This window comes from Sander vitreus, chromosome 7 (genome assembly GCF_031162955.1).
Source record: "Sander vitreus isolate 19-12246 chromosome 7, sanVit1, whole genome shotgun sequence".
NCBI lineage: Eukaryota > Metazoa > Chordata > Actinopteri > Perciformes > Percidae > Sander > Sander vitreus.
Window position 1 is genome coordinate 11,732,108 of NC_135861.1, and position 22,619 is coordinate 11,754,726.

Here is a 22,619-nt window from a genome sequence, read left to right on the forward strand (position 1 = left end):
AATAAACCATACTAAGACTTTTCATCACTTTTTTTTTTAACATGCTATAATATGACTTTTTGTCACTTCTTTTGATATTGGTCTTCCTGTACTTCAATCCTTTGTACTGAAACTGCTGACTGAACTTCAGCTGGTGAGAAGGACCACAGAAGATTGGATGTGATATCTGGCACAACCTTTGACTTCGCTCCTATTGCGCAGCAGGAGCTTGTCTGGTCTTTGAGGTGAACAAAGTGTGGCAGCTGGGAGTCTGTGTGAGGGAGAAAATAAAAATGGACTGACAGATTGTGTATGCATGTACAGTATGCATGTTCATATCAGCACAATGTAGGTGCTGGGAGTGCAGACAGGCTGGTCATGGCGGCCATCTAAGCATCTGTCTGTATATCTGTCAATCTGTCGTATGGATTCTTCTCCACTAATGCACAGGCAAATCAACACACACACATTATAGTAAATGTGAAGACGTGGAGTGGCTCACACACCTCCTGTCAAACGTAATTGCTTCTACTTCAGCACCTTCCAAACGCACATACTGTACATGCAAAACAAAAAGCTATATTAAAACCTGTTTCCAGCACATGAATGAATTACATACAGCCTGTACATAACACACAATATACACCCACCCATTAAAATCACAAAACCACAATCCCTAACATTTATACAACATGCAGCACATGCTTCTATTCTTAAAGTGAATTTTATACAATGGGAGCCTGGCATTTCTGTAACATCTGTGTGTGCGTGTGTCTGTGTGTGTGTACACATGTCACTTTCTCATCATCTGTAGGTCCAGACAGTGCTACACGGTTCCCCACTTCCTTCCACTTCACTGGGCCCCCACCCCCTAATACATTAACACACACATACACACACAGTCTCATGGCCAGTTTCTCAGACACAAAGGAATATTAATGTACAGTACACTGTCTCATATATTTTTTAAAGGGTCAGTACATCAAAATTAGAATTTGGGACCACACCAATACTGAGAGAAGTAGATAGATAAGATATTGCACTTCTGGATATGAGCATGGACATGAGGATATATGCATATATATATATAAATAAAAGCTTAGAAAACAGCAAACGTGGTGACAAACTGTTTATTTGCCTTAACAACACACTCCTTTAAGGTTAATTTGGATTCAACTTGAACTTTAAAATAAACTCCAAATAGAAAAAAAGCACAGAATTCCATTAATTAATCACCATTTTTTTTATTATGTACACAATATAGAATTTAACATTGTTAAACAGTGTAAAAGCTCAAATTTATAGTTTGGACACTGAACTTTCTCTTAATTCTGTAACGAAAATACTTACTAGACACCTAAATTAAAACGTAAATATTGATTACTGTGTGTTTGTGCACCTGTATTCAAGCCTGAATGAGAAGCTTGTCTCCCACATGAAAAAGCACTTAAGCAGTGTAAACACACGCTGTGGAAGAAAAAGTGTTCAACCTGTTTAACAGCATCAAATATTCAGTAGGTAAAATAACTACACTTTGTCTGAGGCACATCATCTTCAGAGGTTGTATTAAAGTAAAAGGAACAGGCAAGTTGAAATTTGCAATTCCCCTTAGTTACTGAAAGCTCTTTATAATGTTTAATGGAGAATTTAACTGATTTTCATTTTCATCGTCACATTTTATTCTTTTCCACTATGGGGCTGTTCTGTGTGAGATGCTTCTCTCTCTCGCTTTACCCCTCCTCCTCCTCACCCCATCTGTCACATCCAGTCAGTCAGCCTCACCCTTCCCCTTTAGCTCCTGTACTCATCGCCGCAGTCCCCGATGAGCACCGTGAGGTCCCTGGAGCGTTGTATCACTGCTTTGATGGCGGCGAGATCTTCCCCCGTCAGTTTCAGGTCAGGGCTGCAGCTACGCAGACTGTCACTGATGTGTTGCCCCGCCCCTGCGACGCCTAGCCGACAGCCCACAATGACCCCACCCACCGCGGGGCGATCCAGCACATAACGTGTTGCCACGCTGGCCACTGAGCAGTCGTGTCTCCTGGCAGCCGTCTCCAAGGCGACAAGAAGGTCCTGGAAAAGGCTCCAGCCACCCCAAGAGTCGATCATGTTCTTGTACTTCGAGAGGGAGGCGGTGTAGAGCTCCGCCCTGGAATTAGGCTCTGCCTTCCCCAGATAACGCTCTGAGAGTAGACCGCCAGCTGAGAGAGGACAGTGATGGAGGAAAAAGAGTGGAGAGAGGGATGGAGGAGAGATGCAGACAAAGGAGGAGGAGGAGGGATACAGGATTGAGGGAAAGGAGAAGTGGGAGGAGGCGCCAGGGATAAAGGGATGGAGGAAGAGAATAGATGAGATGGAAAAGGGCAGAGAGGAGGAGGAGGAGGGTGAAGCAAGAGAAGGTGGAGAGGAAAAACAAGAAGGGAGGGGAGACAGGGCATAGATGGAGACCATTGAGGTCAGGAGGAGAATGGGATGCAGAGACGGAGGGAGAGGAAGGAGTAACAATGATAAGAAGAGAGGATGTGTCGTCATGTCGACTGACTCCATTTTAGAAACCCACCATTTTACATTTTTACACCGAGATGGTAAATGTGCTGCTTGCATCATTAAACATGAAGTAAACCTTCTTTGTAATTGCCCTACTGGAGCAGTATTATGCATATATCTAAGTAAATGCAAATGCTAAAAAAAAAAAACAATATATAAACTGGATATAAATTGTAATGTGTAAACAGTATCTCACCCAGAGTGCCATAAGTGAGGAGCTGAATGTTGTTAGCCAGACAGAACTGCTCCATCTTGGCTACAGGTCGCTGGTCAATCAAAGAGTACTGAACCTGCATGGCAGACACATTAAATACATGCTTAATAGATGCACTGAAGAAGAGTCAGATAGTATTGTACATGCAGGTGGAAGCGTTACCTGGTTGCTTGAGATGCGGATGCCTCTGTTGGTGATCTCCTCCAGTCTCTGTGTGTCAAAGTTAGTAAGGGCGAGCTCTCCTGAGGAAAAAGGAAAAAAGAGATTAAAGTCTTCTCAGAAAAAGAAAGTCAAGATCCCAGAAAAACAGGAATGTAAATCAAGAAACCGATCCACTTTCCTTTTTTTTGACACTTTGGACATACTATACATACTGTATTCCCTTCAGAGAATATGTATGAATCTTTATAGGTGTGTGTGATGACTATTTTTTTTTTTCCAGTCTGCTGCTCATATTGATATTCGTATGAGTTAAAAAATTATCCAATAACGACATATTCTTCCAAATAACATTTTAGGTGCAAACCTTTAAATTTACTTATGATTTGATCAGATTATTTATTTTATTTATTTACCTTTATTTAACCAGGAAGAGACTCATTGAGATTAAAAATCTCTTTTTCAAGAGTGTCCTGGCCAAGACAGGCAGCAGTACAACCGCACATACATATAAACACAAAATACACAAAACACTGAAAACATAAACCAACTGAAAAAGCAAATCCCTCAAAGTCAGCCCGAATCATAAACACATCAGGCCAAACATCTACAGCCAGATGTGGCTGCCTCCAAGTCAATCAACATCCTCTTAAAAGTGACCAATGAGAGCAGCTCATTAAGTTTCATCGATTTCTGTAACTTGTTCCAGGCAGAGGGAGCAGCAAACTAAAACGCCTTTTTCCCCAGTTCAGTTCTAACCTTTGGAACAGACCGAAGGAAAAGATCCTGGTAACCAAGATTGTAACTATTTACACTGATATAGGTCAGAAGGTAGGATGGAAGTAGACCTAAAATAGCCTTGTATATGAAGACATGCCAGTGTTGAAGTCTCCGTGTTGATAGAGAAGGCCATCCAACACGTTCATACAGTTCACAATGGTGAGTAAGGGCTTTACAACCAGTGATGAAGCTCAGAGCTCCATGGTATACAGTGTCCAGTGCATGTAAACTTTGAGATGAAGCACGCATGTATAAAACATCACCATAGTCAAGTATAGACATAAAAGTGGCAGCAACCAGCCTCTTTCTAGATTCGAAGGAAAGGCAGGATTTGATTCTGAAATAAAACCCTAGTTTAAGTTTTAATCTTTTTGCTAGCTGCTGAATATGAAGGGTAAAAGAAAGAGATTCATCTATTAACATACCACAATATCTGTACTTAGAAACACATTCAATCTTCATACCCTGGGAAGTGAGATGAACAGGATAGCACAATAAACCTAATTAGAAAATTATTATATAATTATTGTAAATAAATAAAAAAACAAAATATATCAAACTTGAAAACCATTTCCAGGTCAAGAATGAACTCCTCTCAAATAAACATAACATGCAGCCTGTAAAACATGAATATATTGCAATTTCCAAACAAACTGTATATCTGTAATATTGGTCATATTTATTTGTTTCTTTTCCCCTGTTTATCTGTACATGTTTACAGTATGTATTGTGTACTTCAGCGTACATACGTATAAGTCCCTCCTGCTGCAGGTCGGACAGGTGTCCTAGTGCGTCCAGGTACCTCTTGTCTCTATAGTCCCACCAGTGGAACTGAACACAGTCCAGACTGTCCACCTGCATACGGGTCATTGAGCGCTGCAGCGCCTTCACCACCACCTGCACACAAATGGGGACTCCTCAGCCCCCGTCTCTACTGGCAACAGCAAAACTAAATACATGAAACCCATTTAATGAGTTTCATTCAACCTAAAAGGTCTAGTTTCAGAAGTTGCTCTACATACATCAACACAAAGAAACAATTCCAGACAATGCCACTTACTGTATAGCCCGACTGATAATGGACTTTTGAGGCCAATATTGCTTTTTGGGAGTTTAAAAATCTGATGAATAAAGATAAAGATAAATACAGAGCAGGACATTTTACAGTTGAAAGATCAACTTGTCAGTACTCTCTGGTTGACAAAGTATGCCTAGTTGGGTTTTTCTGTACTGAAAGTTGTTGTTGCTTATTGGCCGACATACCAATACATCTGCGCTAAATCAATGATGGCCTATTGGCCTAGCTCTAATACCATGTGCATACATTGTCTGTGTTTAGCTTTGAATCTGACAACCTAAATCATTTGACATAACAAGAAATATGATTTTGGGTTGCTTATCCCTATTTATGCACTATAGGTACAAATAAATCCTGTAAATTGTGTACAATTGCAACATATTGTGTGGCTACTGTTTTTGGAAGCATCATAGTTTAGTACACATGAAACCACAAATAAATGGGATTATTTGTGATGTGAATTGATTTCTCATAAAACTAAGCATATGGTGGGAATCATTTAAGGGGACTCATGACCAGCACAATTTCTATGCAGCTTTACATTTTTTAAGTAGACCAGTAAAGGTGATGTCCGTGTTCTTTATAAAGACACACACCGCTCTCTAGTGGATAAAACTATTCTAACTGTAAAACACGGCAGACCGAGTGCGGGTGTCACTCTTGTCTCGACACAGCGGATTACCTTGCGGTCCATTGGTCCTGGTCTTGGCACGTATTTGGTCAGACTCTGCAGAGCTGGGATGTCTTTCCCAGACGATTTGCACTTCTACAGATGAGACAAAAGAGTCATAAAAATTATAATTACAAAATACAAACAGTCTTATTGGGTTATGTCTTGTTTCTGTAGCTTGCACTGATTGGAATCTATTATAACCATATGCTAAATATCAATTTATTTTTGCTGTTTTGTACTGCTAAAAGGATTTAATAATTGTCTGTTGATTAGTTAATTGTAAGGTGACAAATAGCCTGGAAAGCATGTGCAGTAAGGGAAAATATGAGACAGAGAGAAAAGCTGGTTGGAAGAGCTCTCCGTATCTGAGACCACGATCGTTACCATTAGACTGTCAGCAACAAAAACCCTGATGTGTGTGTGTGTGTGTGTGTGTGTGTGTGTGTGTGTGTGTGTGTGTGTGTAAAAAGGCAGAGAAAGCATTAGCTACTTTTCAAGCTTCTGTTTGAGTGCACGTATGAGAACATTTCTTAATGTGTGTGTTGAGTATCTGCAGCTCTGTGGAGAACACCGACACTAATAGCTGGATTGACAAATCAATAACCAGGCAGGACTGAACTTACAGGATCATACAGTATGAATGACAACTGTGTCCGTCACACTTTCCTCCTTTTGTTTTTTTTGCAACAAGCAGCCCGTTTTCTCTTTGAATCTGTCTCTTGCTTCCTTTCTGTGCTTCTCTTTCTTGTAAATGACACACATACGTCTTGTGGAGCGCTGACATCAATCTACAACAGTACGGTAGCTCCCTCTTGTGTTTCAGGCGGCACAATCAGGCAAAAAATAAAATAAAATAAAGAAATCAGGCAAGATGTGGCGTCACCACAACTCACCCCTGAGATAATTCCAGTTATCAATTAAACTTTATAAAATACAGCATCTCCAGCATCATGTCATGCAAATTTTGGTCATAGACTAGCAGGCCAGTTACACTTCAACAGACGTGAATTTATCTATTAGCTTATATAAGGATTCTTTTTTCAACCCATCGAGTAGGATTAATCCAACATTTTTAAACAATAAATCAATAAATTAGATATGATACAAATTCGTCTTGTCAGGGACCTTTGTTGCATGTGTTCCACATCAATTACTTTACAGTTTATACCATGTATTTATTGAAAAGACAAAAAATGGAGTTAAATAGCTTTCACCAACAATACATTTTATTTTGGATTTGAATAATTTGTTATTAATGTGTTGTTGGATTGTTTAATTCATTATTATTCTTCATGTGAATATGTTTAAATGTTTTTCCATGTTTTGTGCCTGAGGACCACCTTGAAAATGAGATGGTGCATCTCAAGGGGTTTATTCTCTAATTTAAATTTTGAAATAAAATACAATTTTGAAATCGTCACAAACAAGCTGCATAACACGAATCAAAGTAAATCTGATTATTATTGCAATATTATTGTCATCTTTGCCACTTTATCGCCCCTTATAATGTTGTGTGTGTGTGTGTGTGTGTGTGTGTATATATATACCTGGCTGTTGAACTGTCCAAATATCTCCTCTGCAGGCCCATAAATGTCTGCCATGTCAAATGTGGTCAGACCAGCGTCTACATAGGCCTGCATGGCCTCAACTGGAGAGACAAGAGGGAAACATTTCTAGATTAAATGTCTTCCTATATTCCAGCAGTTAGGTTACCAAGAGAGAGTGGTTTAAAAATCACAACGTTGCACTACTAGCATGTGCAAATTATTTGTAGTGCGTTTGAATATACTCTGAATATACTTTACTATTGAATATACTTTCTGACTACAAATTGTTGACAGGCTGTAGCACATGACACATGTCCCACATGTGTCCTTAAAGTAACTATCCATGAGTTTCCACAGTCGAAGCTAAAAATGTATTTCTTTCCCGTTATCACAATTGCTTTTCTGAACTGGCACACCCGGGTTTCACAAGGGCTACATGGTGTCTTTATCAGAGGATTGGATTTCTAGTTGAAGTACATCTGAACAAGTACAGGACATGTTTTCTATTCCAAGCTAGATCATTTTTAGTTACCAATTCGTTTGCAATATTTCCACCACATTGTTTACCTGCTTTAGCATGATCTACCGCTCCGTGCGACCCGGACACCTGCCACATCCCGTTCAGCAGCCGGCAGATCTCCAGGCCACCGGCCAGTCTCACTTTGGGCACCGGGGACATGCTGATGTTAGTGCCGGGGAAGAAGCTGCTGGAAGTGGCCTGCGGTTTGAACACAGCTACACATTAGATTTCTTTCACGGTAGATAAAAGGTAAAATCATTTGAAGTTGTTTTGCTTTTCGCATCAAAAGTCGATAGAGGGTTGTCAGTCAACTCAATAAATGCATCAACCTGTTTTAATACGGAATATATAAACATTAAAATCAGCTATGCAAATTACTCACTTTACGTTTCCTACAAGACGTCTCTGAACCACCTCCAGGAAAAACCAGACTACAGGTCACAAACAAGTCGAAAAGTTACTAAACATTTCTGAATGGCTGAGTTACAAAAGCCGTGGCTGTGGTTTCAACCTGCTGGAGAAAACAGCTGATTCTGTTTAGCCGGAAATAAACTTGTTCTTCAGCACGCTGGCTGCTGGTTGGCTGCCATCTACTGGATAAAAACTGTCCCTTTTCTGGAGAAACACATAACACCTGACCCTGTTTCTGAAGAAAAACTCTTCTTGGAAAATCAAGCAATAATTAAACGGAGACGTGATACAGGGAATTTTTTATTTTTACCGTTACATTCACCACATTAATAGAGCCCTCTATGTAGAGCGTTCTCTGAAGACAACATGCTGTAGCAGTCCCATTTTACATTTCTTATCACTCCACTGTTGCTGCCTTTTTCTTCTTCTTCCTCTTCTTTTTGCCAGGTGTACAGTCAGCCTGTACTGCTGCAGGTGTCGGTTTGTCCTCCGTCTCTGAAGCGTCAGACTCTTCTTCTGAAGCTGCAGGTCTCTTCTGGCAGGTGGACGGGCTGAGTGGTGTCGCCTCCGGCTCGCTGTGACAGAGCAGACGGCTAAAGTCAACCTCTTCTCATTTCAGAATGAAATCTTTTCTCATCTGTATTAAAAGCTTCTCTAAAACCTGTAACATTTTACTTAGTTTGTGCTAATAAAGTTGTGTGATATTTAACTGTAAGAAAAACATATTGTGACTATAGTCATTGAATGAATAACAACTTTCAGGAATTGTGAAAGCATCTACTGTAATTTTATATTACAGATTTCAAATAACTGCAGACCATTTCATACTCAAAATTGTAAACACAAAAAAAAAGAAACATTTGCACAAAATATACATTCAAATCCTTTTTTACAAATTCTCCATTGATTGTGACAGGATAGTGACTGAAGCACAGAGAAATCATACACCAAAAACAAATGGCTAAATTGATGGATTGCTTCGCATTTGCTCGACATATCCATCTGGGAACTTTCTGTTGGAGAACTTTTGGGAAGGGGCGAAAATACTGGTTAGCTGATTGGATAAACCATCTGTCTATCACCACCTATGTTGGTGATAGACGGGCCAAATCAACCAATCAGATCAACGATATATATCAAACTCTTGCCGAAACCAGTCGGGAGAAGAGCAAAAACATCTTTTCCTCCGAGAAAAGCCTCCAGTGTCGTTTTTTGCTCTTCTTTCAATGAAGGAATACTTTCTAATTCGGAGAGAACTTGCGCGATAGCTACGCTCATCTCATCCGTGGAAGCCGCCATGTTGTTTAGACTGAACAGTCGCTTCTCGTTGCGTCACACCTAAACCCGCCTCAAAACCAACGCTGATTGGTCGGTCGTTTGGCGAACGGCTCCAAATTTTCTCTGTCTCAAGATGCCAGACTGATCTGCGAGTGGAAAACTGGAGATGGCGAGATCAGGACGGTCTCACGAGGCTAGATTAGGGATGCCCCGATTCATTTTCCCAATTGCTGCATGAATGGCTTTGGTTTATGGGTGATCCGAGGCCCACTGTTTGTTCGGTGTAGAACTAGCAGAGCTGGTAATGGTCATCTGGTTAACAAGTTTTTAGCTGCGACTGTCCTTCCTTTGCCGTACCTGAAGTTGCTGCATTTTGGCTGCTGTCTGTCGATTCCTTCATGCACAACTAGTATTCTTTCGGATGTCTCATACGCAAATGCTTTAACAGCGGTGATGTTGTCTATTGTTTAGGGTCCTTACCACCACAAGACAAATCGCGCATTGCAAATTGAACATGTAGCTCGACTTGAATCGCCTTCTTTTGACTAAAAGTACTGCCAGACAACACTTTTTCTGCTCAGTTCCATTTTCACTTTCTCACAGCCTACTGCATTGAACGGTCCACCTACGTAAACACCTTCCTGTAATCAACGGCGGCGTTATTACGTCCACCAGCGTAGTGCGAGCGTAGGGTTCGGTTTGGTGGAAAAAATTTGAACCCCGTCAAAAAGCCCAATATTCGGCCGAATCTGAAGCCGAATCCTGGATTCGGTGCATCCCTAATATGAACGAATGCACAAAATATGCAGTCTAGATCATTTCCGTTTTACAAATTACAGGCATTAAAGCAGCATTATAATTTACAGACGTGACACATTAGCATGTAAATAAACCTGAGTGTCCCTTGGAATCACTAATCCTGAGCAAATGACTTAATTACAGTATTAATCTAAACTATAACAACAGGATTTAAAACTTCGTTTTGTATCAATAGCTTTACATGACACCCCCGTATTTACCTTATTTGAACCGCTGGCTCCTGCTTCTTCTCCACAGCCTCGCTGTACTTCTCCAGCAGAGCCACGAAGAAGCCGTGTGTGCGGGTCTTGGCGGTGCTGGCACGCAGACACTTAGTGAGCGGCTCCAGGCCTCGTTCAGGCCACTGAGCCATCAGAGGAGCCAACCTAGAGGAGAAAACACACATTCAGGGAACCGTTCCATAGAAATTGAATCCTGAAGTCAGGCACCGAGAGCTGGTTCCATATCTTCAAACTGCCACAGTTTCACTCAGATCATTAGATTAATGGCAGAGTGGAGAGTCAAACAGTACATTTCAAAAATCAGGGGAAGGATGCAAATGCTCCAAAGTAAATGACCAAGAGAGCCAATACAAAAGAATACTGGGAAAAGCACATGCTCAAATATTTGCCGGTACAAAACCATCACTAGGTTTGTTGCGAGTTTGTGCGAGTGAGTAAAAGTGGACCGTTGCTACCTGAAGCCGGGGTTCTGCTGCAGACAGGCCGTTACGACCTCCTCGTTCTCCTGGCTGTGTATGGAGCAGGTGGAGTAGACCAGGCGCTTCAGGCGAGGGAACTTGAGGCCGTGGTTTAGGCACCTCAGCTGGAAGGAGGCCAAGGAGGCCAGACGAGCCTGATCCTTCTCCTGGTCAGCAGAGGACACATCGCCCTGGAGACACACCATACCTGGACCCAACACACACAGATTATAGAAATTATATTGAAATCCTTATTTGTTTGTATATCATACCTGCAAACTCAGAAGGGCTGAAAAAGGTGACATCTCCATATCTCCATCTCGGAAACACACAGGAATAGCTGATTACTTTACCTGATCCGCTGCAGGATGGATCCAGCAGGATATACTCAACATCTTTAAACTGCAGGCTGTAAGGATCCACCTTCAGGAAGTCCTGGTTGGCCAGCTGCTGACAGGTGACCCCGGCTCGGAGCAGGAGAGTGGACATGGTGGCCAGACGCTTGGCATCCAAATCATAGGCAAACAGCTTGCCCTTGTTCTTCATGATGGCTGCCAGGTGGCTAGATTTGTTGCCGGGGGCGGCACAGGCATCGATAACATGGCAGCCAGGTGGGGGGTTGAGGAGGTAAGCGGGGAGGCAGCTGGCTTTGTCCTGGAGAATAATGTGGCCGGCCTTGTACAGGAAGTGGTCATGGAAGTCAGTTTTAGGAGAGAAGACCAGCAGCTCTGGCAGATGCTGGTCCATCACAAAGTGTTTCTCCTTCAGGGTTAAGTCATCAAGCCTGGAGGCCTGTCCCAGGTAGGAGAAGCCCTCCCTCTTTAGATAGTCCACAGTATCCTCCACGGTGGTCTTCAGGGTGTTCACACGCACATACCTGGGCAGCTTGTTCCCGACGAGCTGCTGGACGCTGGCCGGGAGAAGGCCCTCATTGCTGCTGACTTTCTGCTTCACCTTCATGCGGGCCAGCGCCGCCTGCAGTCTGGAGCGATGCTTCATCATCAAGGTTTTCCAAGAGCCGCCGCACTTCAGCCCCTGGCCCATCAGCAGGTCGTACACCAGCACTTTGGCCAAGTGAATCCTTATCTTGGTGTGTTTGAGCAGCTTGGTGGATTCGATGATCTCCTCCAGGATAGAGGAAAACTTCTGGGTCTCACAAACCAGAGCGAACAGCTGTTTGATGTTCGCAAATTTGCTGTCGTAAACCAGAGTTTTCACAGCGCCCTGCTTCATCTCGGCTTTCTCCAGGATCTCAGCGGCTTTTAGGTACAGAGCCATGGCGAAAATAACTCAAAAGTTAGCCAGCTAGCTAACGAGCCAAACTACTTCGCTACTTAATCCGCTACTTTGGGGTGTAGTTCTTTTGACATCTTGCCTGACACATCCCTCGTCCTGCCGGAGTTGCCTCTTCTCTGAGCGGGAACAACAAAAGTCTTTGTTTGTTCGTATTAACGTTTTATAAAAGCAGCTTCGGGATTACTTTTCCACCATGCACATGGCAAAGGGAGGCTCATGATACCGGAAGTACTAACTAACGCACAGTTTTCGTCTGACGTATTAGGTCTGTTCAGCCAATCACTGATGACAACTGAAGATAATTAATTTGGGCACTTTAAATCTTTTAATCACCCATAAAACACATCTTATTTTTATAATCGTTAAATTACATTTTCAAAACATTTGTATAATGTTTGAATGTGCATTTCAGTGCAACTATATTTACAACTATCAGTCTGATTTATTTTGATTTCCAAAAGCAATCTTGGTTTTAAAATAGATCGGTTTTTATTGGTACATTTATCCATTTTCCTAATCCTTTCAGTCTGGGGTGCTCGGGATAAATTACCTTAAATGCTAGCCATCCTTCCTCCCTAGAGTGACTGTTCCCAGCTGATTATGGTATTAGTCATATTCCAACCCAGATAGTACTCTAAGAAAACACAAATGGATGTAAAAACTGTGGGCCACAGGAACAAGAAATTGTTGAGAAAGTAGCTTTATTCTTTAATACAAGTTCATTGTCTGGATATTTTCATAAAGAGACATACGAGGTCAAAGGACTCAAGTCCACACTGGTGTTTATTACAATATGAACAATCACTGCAAGAAAATCAGTTGTCAGCTGTCATTGAGTGTGAACTTTACTTTGTTTAAAAGTCTACCAGAATGTAAGATGCAGAATGGCCTGTCCCATCAACCCCGAATCAGACATTACAATTCAGTTAAGAGCAAAAACATTTGATCATCAAAGAGAAAACAATTAATTGTAGCAGTAGCATTGTAAAGTATCACTGAACAAAAACAAATGAAAAATATAAAATTGTAAAAACAGAAAAGAAAGAAAACTAAGAAAATAAAGGTGCATACTCTTATTTATTTAATTTGCTGCCAAGAGACCCAAAACAGTTAATCTGCACTTGCTGTACAGCATACAAAACAAATAAATTACAAGGGGAAAAAATGTATTACAAAATGCACAGTGCATTTTCTGGCACAAAATCTTTGCTAGAAAATATTCGCCACGTAAACGTTTTGCTTTAGGTACTGAATAGCCATGCACCCACGCTGTGATTTACAGCTAAAAATATCACAGGCTGATGTTAAAGCTGTGATTGGTAGCACTTGTATTATTGTTTTGATTGTAACATCTTTTAAACCGTTTCAATGACATAAAAGTATAGGTGTGCCACAGTGTCTTTATTAAGACTACCAGTAAGAGTCAGAAAGTCCAAAAATTACTAATCTTACACATTAGGAATTTGATCACAGATACTTCATTTTCTCCTTTGTGAGAAGTTATCAGCAGCCCAAGGTCTTCAGAGAATGCATGTTCTAATGGCAGCTTAAATTAAAATTCGGACTGCATTTTTACAATGTTGAATTATGCTCAAATATAACAAGTCCTTATTTTATATTGTTTTTGGAATGCTGTTCAGCAGCTTTGTGTGACAGGCAAAGATAACATGCCTTTCACTTTCAATCCACTATCCACAGGGAAATGACAGTTTGTGCACTATGATGGTAGCCATTGTGCTGTATCTTATTTCAACAAAAGAGATATTCTAAAGTAGATTGCTCTCATTTTCCATATACTTTTAATATATTTTGCTACTTTTGACTACCACTGCAAGGTTGAAATGATGCTAAATGCAGTTAGTTTGATCCAATGTTTGAAGAAATGTAATTGAAAGGGATGGTGTCAATTGGTTGTGGAAGCATAATAGGGTGTATGGCGAAGCAAGTGTGGAGGTTCTTTGGGTGGTGGACAGAATAATCAGACCCAATTGTCACTTAACCCATCAGTGTTTAGCGACCCCACTGGACTTTTTTACACTCTTTGTCTTTAAAGAGTTTTTGTATAGAAGCAGTCTCTCTGTAGTGTGGGGTGGCAGGCGGTTCCTCTTGGCTCTTACAATACAAACTGCCATCGGACACAGCCGGTCGAAGCCCCCTGAGGTGGCCGGTACTGCCAGCAGCTTCTTGGCGATGCCCTGCAGCAGGGGGAACCGATTTGCAGACTTCCAATACAACACACTGGAGTTGCTTTCCCACAGTGGTTCTGATAGATACACATCAAGCTCTGCTGTCTTCATGGTCTTTGCAGGCGGCTGGAGGAAATTAAAGATGGACTTGCGCTTGAGGTCGTTTCCGCTGACTCCGTCGCAGTTGTCATCTGAGCTGCCACCTGATGTCTCCATCAGGGTGTTGTCTTGGCTCTCCTCTTCGCCATCCTGCTCCTTCAACTCATTGCTTGTCTGGTCTTTATCTCCCTCTACAGAGGGAGATGTTGAGGGCTTCATGCTTTCTAATATGGATTCAACGATGGTGCGAGCCTGATACTTTGACGGGGGTGTTAGGAAACCTGTCTGGTCCTCCAGTTTGGCATCAGGAAATGGCTGGGGGGAAAAAAACAACATTCAAGCAAGGATGAGAGTTCTGATTCTGAGTTTAGATAGGTATGATGCATATTTTTGTCTTTTATGTACTCAGAGATGCAACACAGAACTCAATATAAACAGCTCTACAAAAATGTATATAAAATGGGTATAAGATGCCATTTGATGCAATTTTACAGCGTACCTTTTACATTTTCAGCTCTGTTACGGTGTTTAACAGGAATTTAAAATCTAGTTTGAAAACTGAAAATTGTAGTTGCCTTAAAGTAGGACTGACCTGCTCTGTGGTTGCAAAATGTAATAAAATAACAGAAATGTGTCGGTCCTAATTTAATACCTGCAGTTTGATCCTGGGATCCAGCACGGCAGCTAGTATCATGTCCTTCTGGTGAATCAGGGACTGGAAATGTGTGTGGAGGCCTGTGCGCAGAGCCTTGTTAAAGTGGGTGTAGTTGGTGACAAGGCTCTCCAAGGTCTTATCAAGGCCAATGAGGGAAGGTGCGATGAAAGAGATGGTCACTCCATTTCCTTGCAGGACCTAGGTTAGAAGAGTCAAAAAGGAAATGTTCTCACATAATCTTCTAACAATACCATCTCTTCTAACAATACTATATCTCCATAAATGTATGAAATATTTAAGGGGTTAACAAAAAAATAAGTCTCTAATCCTCTCATCCAGGCTCAATGTACAACTGACAAATTAACAGTGCTGCAACATTAATGGTTTAATGTTTTTGTTTGCTTTGTTTCAGTAATTCAAAGTGCCCACTCAGAACAAATGTCTGCCAACAGCCAGTACTGTATTTATTACCACATAAGCCAATAATAAGTTTTGTTCAAGAACATGTAACTGGCGTCAGCTAAAGTGCATAAATATTAATGGTAGTTTCAATGTCTATTACTTGAAGTGATGACAATCCTGTTTATATTTCTTCTTGATTAGTTCATTATTTGCCACACTAAAAAAAAAATCAAAAATCAAGACAATTTGGAAAGTATAAATAGAAGTGGTTGGTGTCCAAAAGGCTCAGAACATATTCAGGTTTAAAAGAAACTCATCTCTTATATGTGATCTTTGAAAAACATTATAATCCACTACATCCATTTAATGAACTATCTATTTTTACCTGCAATGCCTCCTCAAAGGGCTCAAGGAGACCCAGGATGTCAATCACTTGCTCCCTCTTGGCCATGACCAGAGGCGGGGCGCTGGCTGTGTTGTTAGCCTCGATGCGTGCCTGGGCTAGGAGAGCCATGATGGCGCTCCAGGCGGACTCCTGCACCATACGCCGTAAAGATAGCATCATGGAGTTCCAGCGACAGTTACTGGAGGACGGGCACAGAGACACGTTGCACTCCTTCAACAAGACCTAAACGTGAAACGATATGAACAAAAATTGTATTATCAGACCTCAATTGAACAATTAATAAATGTATAACTATGATGTTAATTAGCTGTACCTCAGCTGTGCCTCATCTTTGGGCGTAAAATCTATAAAATCTAAAAAAAAAAAAAACTGCTTATTTGAATTATATACCTTTGCAAAAAGAATATAATACAAAGTAAAATAAACTTCCAAATCAGTTGTAATTTCTCCTACCTCGCTCCAGTAGGCACTGCTCCTAAAAAAAGCCACCACGTTGTGGACCTGCAGGAGCAGGTTTTCCACAACCCTTGAGTTCTTCAGTGCCTCCTTAATCACAAGTTGCAATGTGTGGGCCACACAGGTAGTCCTGGTCCCAATCTGTAGCTCTGAAAAGGGGGACTCTATTTCCGACATCTGGTCTGACAGAAATGCCACCATCTCATCTCCATCTGGTTCTCCCCTGTTGGATGAGCACATGATCTTGTAGTCGCAGAACAAACTGTTCCCAGCCAGGGCTTCTTTGGCCTGGTTGGTGAGGACGTAGCCGATGCTGCGAGGAAAGATGCCATAGCTTAGCAGCACACCTTCAAGCTCCCTGGCAACAGCGGTGCTGAGGTTTTTGTGGCTGAGGTGGCGGAAGGCCACAATTGGACGGCGGATCTGCCAGGAATCACTGACAAAGTGAAGCTGCACGATGACAATGGGTTCCTCCACTGGATGGGATTGATCCCCTGCCCAGAGGTCAAAGGTGACATGAATGGCGTTCTCACCCTCTTTGGTTTTGGCAAGGCAGGCTTTAAGGTCCCGGATGAGCTGAGGCTTGATGGTTCTCTCCACTTCATCGTAGAGCTGTAGGCCCATGACACGCTGGGATAGTTTGTGGCTTTCAGGGCTGATGGTACTCATGAATGACCTGAAGCCTGCACCTTCAACAAAACTGTTGGGAACAAAGTGAAGGTAAATTAGTGTGGGACCTAGACTAGTGGTTGGATGTCCAATTGGTATACCAGGGTTCATACGCATTTTAACCAATACTTTTCCATGACTTTTTGGCAAATTTCCATGACTATGTATTCCTGAAAATGTCAGTCGACATTATACAATAAGAATAAAAATCTGTGTTAAAGTTCACCCTGAGGTGTTTAACAATAAAATGAATTTGTAATATCGCGCCCCGAATAGAACGTTGAGGTTAGGACGACGTGAAATACATTTATTAATCACATATTATTATGCTGTGTTAAAAAAAATAAAAAATTCATGACTTTTCCAAAAACTTTCTGGGTCTTTTTATGTTTCCAAAACCTTTCCAGGCCTCGAATTTGCATTTTTTTAATTCCATAACTTTCCCAGGTTTTTTCAAAACGTATGAACCCTGTATACATATAGAATAGACAAGTGGCCTTCTGCTGCAGGTAATTCAAAGTCTGGTGACACATATGGATACCATCCAGGGAAGGTAGACTCATGAGAGTATTTATTTTACTTGGGGATTAGCAAACCTGGGGATTTTGACAACAACTTTGGACAACAACACAAGGACACTGTAACAGCTACTAGCGCTACAAGTCACCTGAGTGGCAGCATGTCTTCAGCGATCATCCGCAGTGCTGCATTGGCAAACTTTTTCTGGTCCATCGGCGCGGCTGCTAGTGCAGCGCCTGAGCTAGAGCTGGGACTGGGGGGAAAGGAGGGACTCATGGATGCTAAAGTCTGTGGAAGCAGAACAGCTGTCTTCTGCTTGATTTTCTGACACTCCTGCTTCTTTTCTTTCTCTAGCCTGACCTGCAGCAAAGCAAAGAGTAGCAGAGTTAAACCAAGCTTGCCAGGTGGGAATATCACTGAAGAAAATACATAAACATGAAGGAATTATTCTATGACAGTAATGCATCCATTACCACCTCTAAACATTGACAGTTAACTCCGGTGATTATTGGATTGACTTTGTTTGGGAGGTAAAAAAAAAAAAAATGGCATCAAAAACGTCGGGGTTTTTTTTTTCCAAGGTTGACGGGAGGACTACACAAGGGTTAAGTGTGTCTCCTTAGGTAAAAGTTTATAAGCAAACACAGGTGAGTCATAAAAGAAAATCATCATAGCATGCTTACCACTTTAGGAGTTACTGGTTCAGTGTCTAACACAACATCACACTTGAAGTCCACCTGTAACACAATACATAATGTGAATGCACAGTACAGTGTTTCCTCTAGGATTTTTTTCATAAGTAGTCTCCTAGTGGCGGGGAGTGAGGCAGAGGGACCTCGGGGTGTGATAGCTAGCTAATTCTTGTTTTATTTGTGGTCTAATAAACGGTGACTTCAAATTCAGTGCCCCATATTGCTGTTTTCCAAGGTACTGTAGCTGTCATATTTTGTGGGACGTTTCCATGGGAAGGCAGCCGTCGAGGCTTTCATCCCTGTTTGTCACACTGCCTCAGGAGAAAATGCTACGCTGTTATTTATTCGGCTGTCATGACTTGGCAAGTGATTGACGTCCTGTCACCGTTACAGTTGCTCGTCCTCAAAGTGAGGAGAAAGACTTCAGTGGAGCGGTGTCTTTGCTGCAATATATTATAAATTACACCAGAGCTTTTTTTTTATTTTTTTTCCTTTCATGTTAATGGCACATAATAATCAGATAGTATATTAGTATTGATTTCATATGTAGCAAGTAGCAATATCTTTGCATTTTTTTAATTGTAACTAACAAACATTTTACCTGCTACTGTATATCCCTACAATGATTAATCAACTAGCATAATCTAATCTATTAACCATTTTTATTGTCTTCAAATTTGCTTACTGAGAAATCATTGAGAAATAAACATTTGTTAAAAAAAAGTTGAAAATTTGTTGAAGCTGAAAATGATACGCTGTATACAGTATATGTGCTAAACTAAATAAGTAATGTACCTCTCCTTCCACAAACTGTTGAATATCAAGGGAAATGCTGTCAGCATCGTCTTTGTACAAGCCCAACTCTGCTTTACGTTTGATGGAGGAGTTCCAGTGATTTTTCACAGAATTGTCTGTTCTGCAAGAGGAATCGAAAATGTACATTAAAGGCTGATACCTTTTTATGTTCACACCCTTATTTTAAGAATAACAACCAAATAATGCACATGACTGCCCTTCATCGATATTACTAAATTTCAGCAACTCAATCACAGCTAACCAACCCACCTTCCAGGGAGCAGCTTGGCAATCTCAGCCCACCGGTTTCCCAGAACAGTGTGGGCTTTGTAGATGATGAGGTCTTCTTCATTGGTCCAGGAGCTCTTTCTGACCACTGGGTCGAGGTGGTTGTGCCAGCGCTCACGACACTGTTTCCCCAACCGTCCCTTCAGATGCCTGGCAATCAAAGACCAGTGTCTGGTGCCGTACTTGCCCACCAGCTCCACTATCTGTCCGGAGCAAATACATATGTTAACACGGGAGTACAAAGTGAAACGGGACAATGTTAACTACAAACTGTGTTTAAGCCAAGTATGTATCAGATGTTCTGTGTAATTTCCCACCTTTTCATCTTCCTCTCTGGACCAGAAGCCCTTGACTAAATCAGGATCCAGGTGCTTTTTCCAGCGATGCATACAGTGAAATTCGTTCCGCCCCTGTCAAAGCAACAGACGGGTTGTTTTGAAGTGGAAGAGTTGGATACTTGGCCTTCCTATATTTTACTCAACTTTAAAATATTACACTGCTGATCCATTCATTCTCTCTCACTCGATAGATTTAGCCTCTGCTGAGTACTTACCGGTAAAAAACTGGCAATGGTTTTCCAATCTTTTTTCCCAAAGTTGCTGATCAGGATTTTGAGATTTTCATCCTGTACACAAGAAAAAAAAACAGTTGAGATACAGTATAATTTAATGTGTGCTTTAAGGTCAACTTTCAAGTACAGGTAATCTTGAACAGTTTGTTACTTTTAACATGAGCTAACAAACAGACCAATTAACAGAAACCTATGTGACAAAAAAATGTTAAGCGTCAGATTGCACATCTGCCCCAGTTGGCTCTTCCTGCTAGCATGCAGCATTACATTTTGGTAACTGACACTAATGTAATAAACTACTTGAAATTACAGTGTGTAGTTACAGATAATATATTCACATGAATGTCTGAAATATACACATCAGGGTCAGAGTCTTCTTTTCACTCACCTCTTCCTGAGTCCATTTGACTTTACACTTGGAACCATCCTTCTTCTCTGCTGCGTCCGAGTCAGTGTCAATGCACATATTACTATCCCCATCTTCCTCCATGCTGCAACCACACAGATTGACCAATAATTCAAACATGTATTACTGGATGTCAACATAAAGATATTAAGAGTGAAAAGAAACACTAGATAGTGACACCTCAGCATACAATGTGGACATTGATATGAACATATGACATGGTTGATATGGGCTTTATAATGGTGCAGTTGAGTTTGAATGTCATTTTTAATCATTAAAACACTTGCAACCTAAATTTGTTTCACTTTGCTTTGGTGAAGCTTCACACGTTTCAGCTGCAGATGTAAAAACATGTCTGAACCTAATGTTTAGCTATCCATACAAATTGAAGCCAAGGGAAACAGAGTTGCCACAACTGTTTTGAAAACAGACATGCAAAATTGCATTGTTAACATAAAAAGTTACAAATAACTAGCTACTTTGTAACGGTTTATGTTGTTGTTTCTTGTGTTAGGTGAACCGAAAACAAATCCTGGTGGACATTAAAGATCTAGCTATTTCCTTGTATACAGAACATGTGTATTTCACTTTCCCGTCCTGAATGTTGTGCACCACAGCGAGCTAACTGTCAGCAGAAAAGTTGACATAGCTTCAGGTTAGTGGCTAACATTAGCTAGCTGCTTCAAACCAAACCAGTTACTTCGACATACATATAAATCGATCAGCTATACCTATATCTAAACAGTGCACTGGGCAACCGATTAATTAGTCAAAAAAAATAGTGTTAAACTAATTAACTTACGTTGCAAAGTGGCTGTAACTTCAGGCTAAGTTAGCTAACGGGGGTCCCATGAGCACGCTTGAGGAAACGTTGACTGAGCGTTGACTGTTAGTTCAGAAAGTAGAGCGCCTCTAGCTGCGTATGTAGGCAAAAATGCAACATTTTTATCAGTGAAAATGAGGCGTTTGTGATAATCAGTGACTGTGATGGAGGGAGAAAGTTAACCTAGCTGACATGAACGTGGGGAAAACACAGAAATGCCTACCTAAATTTCAGATTGTGCAACTGCTTCTGGAATACAGCCGGGTCCAGCTTCCCCAGTTCACTACCATGATACAACAGAACACGTTCGTCTCACCCTCTCGTTGACACAATAAAGCAGTGCAACCACTTGATATAGTAACAGCTGTCACGATGGTTACATGTATTATTACAGCTGTGAGACATTTTCACCCTGCGCATAGCACACGCACGCACACGCACGCACGCACGCACGCACACACACACACACACACACACACACACACACACACACACACACACACACACACACACACACACACACACTTTATTTTATAGGCAACGTTAACAACCAGAAACGTTCCTGTCTCCCACTTACCCGCGCGACATCCCTCCTCTGCTTGTGATGCAAACTGGAGCTCAACTGCTGCTTGAATAGTTTGCCTAACAGCAACTAAACCAAACCGTCTTATGACAATGAATGAAAGCTCGAATAGCTTACCCTGAATGAAATGTATTGTAATTATTAAAAAAACAGAAAGAGTACTCATGACGTTGTAGCCTATCGGTAGAAAATTACCCGGGAATGAAAACTAGGGGATGTGTTCAAGAACAACATGGCTACACGGCTAGACACACACTCCCCGGAAACACTCCATGTGAGCGACGGTTTCAACCGACGCTAACGGCTAACGTCTGATGTTGTGTAGACGTTAGCTTCTACGTTCAGGGATTGTCTTAACGTTAACAAAACAAATCAATTTTAACAAATAACTAGCTAGTTATCGTAAACGTTGTATTGACTCTTGTGTAAGGACAACACTAGTTTAGCATTAAAAACATGTTAACATGTTACACTTACCTTTTTACTAAATTACTGGTGGGTCACTTAGCTAGCTAGCTAAGTTAGCCTATTCTGCTAACGTTAGGCTACGAATCACAAAAGTTTTCATCTAATCCAGCATCATTTTATTTACTTCAGCTTCATTTCTGATTTGTCTTCCCAAATATTCTGCCAAAGGGCACTGTTATTTGTATTATAATTTATGAGGTCAAAGAGGCAACCTAGCCAGCTAAGTTGGAACATTACAAGCTTCTACAACCTAGCTAGCTACTTTGCCTGCATCCCTGCAGCCAACAGTGTTTGTTTCTAAGCAACTGTTGGTTCATCACAGTTAACAGTGTTTCCAATACACTGGCCATTCCATGTGCGTGGAAATAACATTTTTAAAATGGGTTTTGTTTCTGACATAAGGTAATGTGCACCTTATCACATTAAAGGTTTTCTTTATCCAAATCTAGTAAAATTATGTTGCCCACGTAGCTAATGGTAATGAAATTTTGTGGGAAACTACATCTGTTACACACACTAGTGTATATGTGTTACGCAGTCTTGACTTCTGTTTATATTTTTATGCATTCGATTCCGTCAATGAATCAATCACGTGATGTGTTGTGTTTCTCATTTTGACCA

The 22,619-nt window shown here is 41.2% G+C and overlaps 3 protein-coding genes across 7 annotated transcripts; all 3 read right to left on the minus strand.

Annotated features, from left to right (window-relative positions):
• Positions 1-1,186: 1,186 nt before the first annotated feature.
• Positions 1,187-8,043, minus strand: LOC144520685 (uncharacterized). The gene is made up of 8 exons (XM_078254594.1): positions 7,880-8,043; positions 7,545-7,695; positions 6,978-7,078; positions 5,440-5,523; positions 4,429-4,576; positions 2,903-2,982; positions 2,723-2,816; positions 1,187-2,180 (listed from the first exon to the last, which is right to left on the minus strand). The coding sequence occupies exons 2-8, from the start codon at positions 7,654-7,656 to the stop codon at positions 1,771-1,773; spliced, it is 1,029 nt and encodes a 342-aa protein (XP_078110720.1). The 5' UTR covers positions 7,657-7,695; positions 7,880-8,043; the 3' UTR covers positions 1,187-1,770.
• A 170-nt stretch (positions 8,044-8,213) lies between these two features.
• nsun5 (NOP2/Sun RNA methyltransferase 5) lies at positions 8,214-12,215 on the minus strand. The gene is made up of 4 exons (XM_078254595.1): positions 11,038-12,215; positions 10,682-10,892; positions 10,206-10,370; positions 8,214-8,483 (listed from the first exon to the last, which is right to left on the minus strand). The coding sequence occupies exons 1-4, from the start codon at positions 11,960-11,962 to the stop codon at positions 8,306-8,308; spliced, it is 1,479 nt and encodes a 492-aa protein (XP_078110721.1). The 5' UTR covers positions 11,963-12,215; the 3' UTR covers positions 8,214-8,305.
• A 530-nt stretch (positions 12,216-12,745) lies between these two features.
• On the minus strand, positions 12,746-22,273 carry mybl2a (v-myb avian myeloblastosis viral oncogene homolog-like 2a). Of its 5 annotated transcripts, XM_078254596.1 has the most exons (13): positions 21,525-21,787; positions 21,171-21,230; positions 20,107-20,209; positions 19,701-19,772; positions 19,465-19,557; positions 19,130-19,350; positions 18,860-18,980; positions 18,056-18,109; positions 17,521-17,732; positions 16,182-16,884; positions 15,708-15,950; positions 14,918-15,118; positions 12,746-14,580 (listed from the first exon to the last, which is right to left on the minus strand). In XM_078254596.1, exons 1-13 carry the CDS (start codon positions 21,533-21,535, stop codon positions 13,984-13,986), a joined length of 2,691 nt encoding a protein of 896 aa, XP_078110722.1. In that variant the 5' UTR covers positions 21,536-21,787; the 3' UTR covers positions 12,746-13,983. The 5 variants fall into 5 exon arrangements, with proteins under 5 accessions (XP_078110722.1, XP_078110725.1, XP_078110726.1 ...); XM_078254599.1 differs by lacking the exons at positions 21,171-21,230; positions 21,525-21,787 and adding an exon at positions 22,008-22,273; XM_078254600.1 differs by lacking the exon at positions 21,171-21,230 and having other exon boundaries at positions 21,648-21,787.
• Positions 22,274-22,619: the final 346 nt, after the last annotated feature.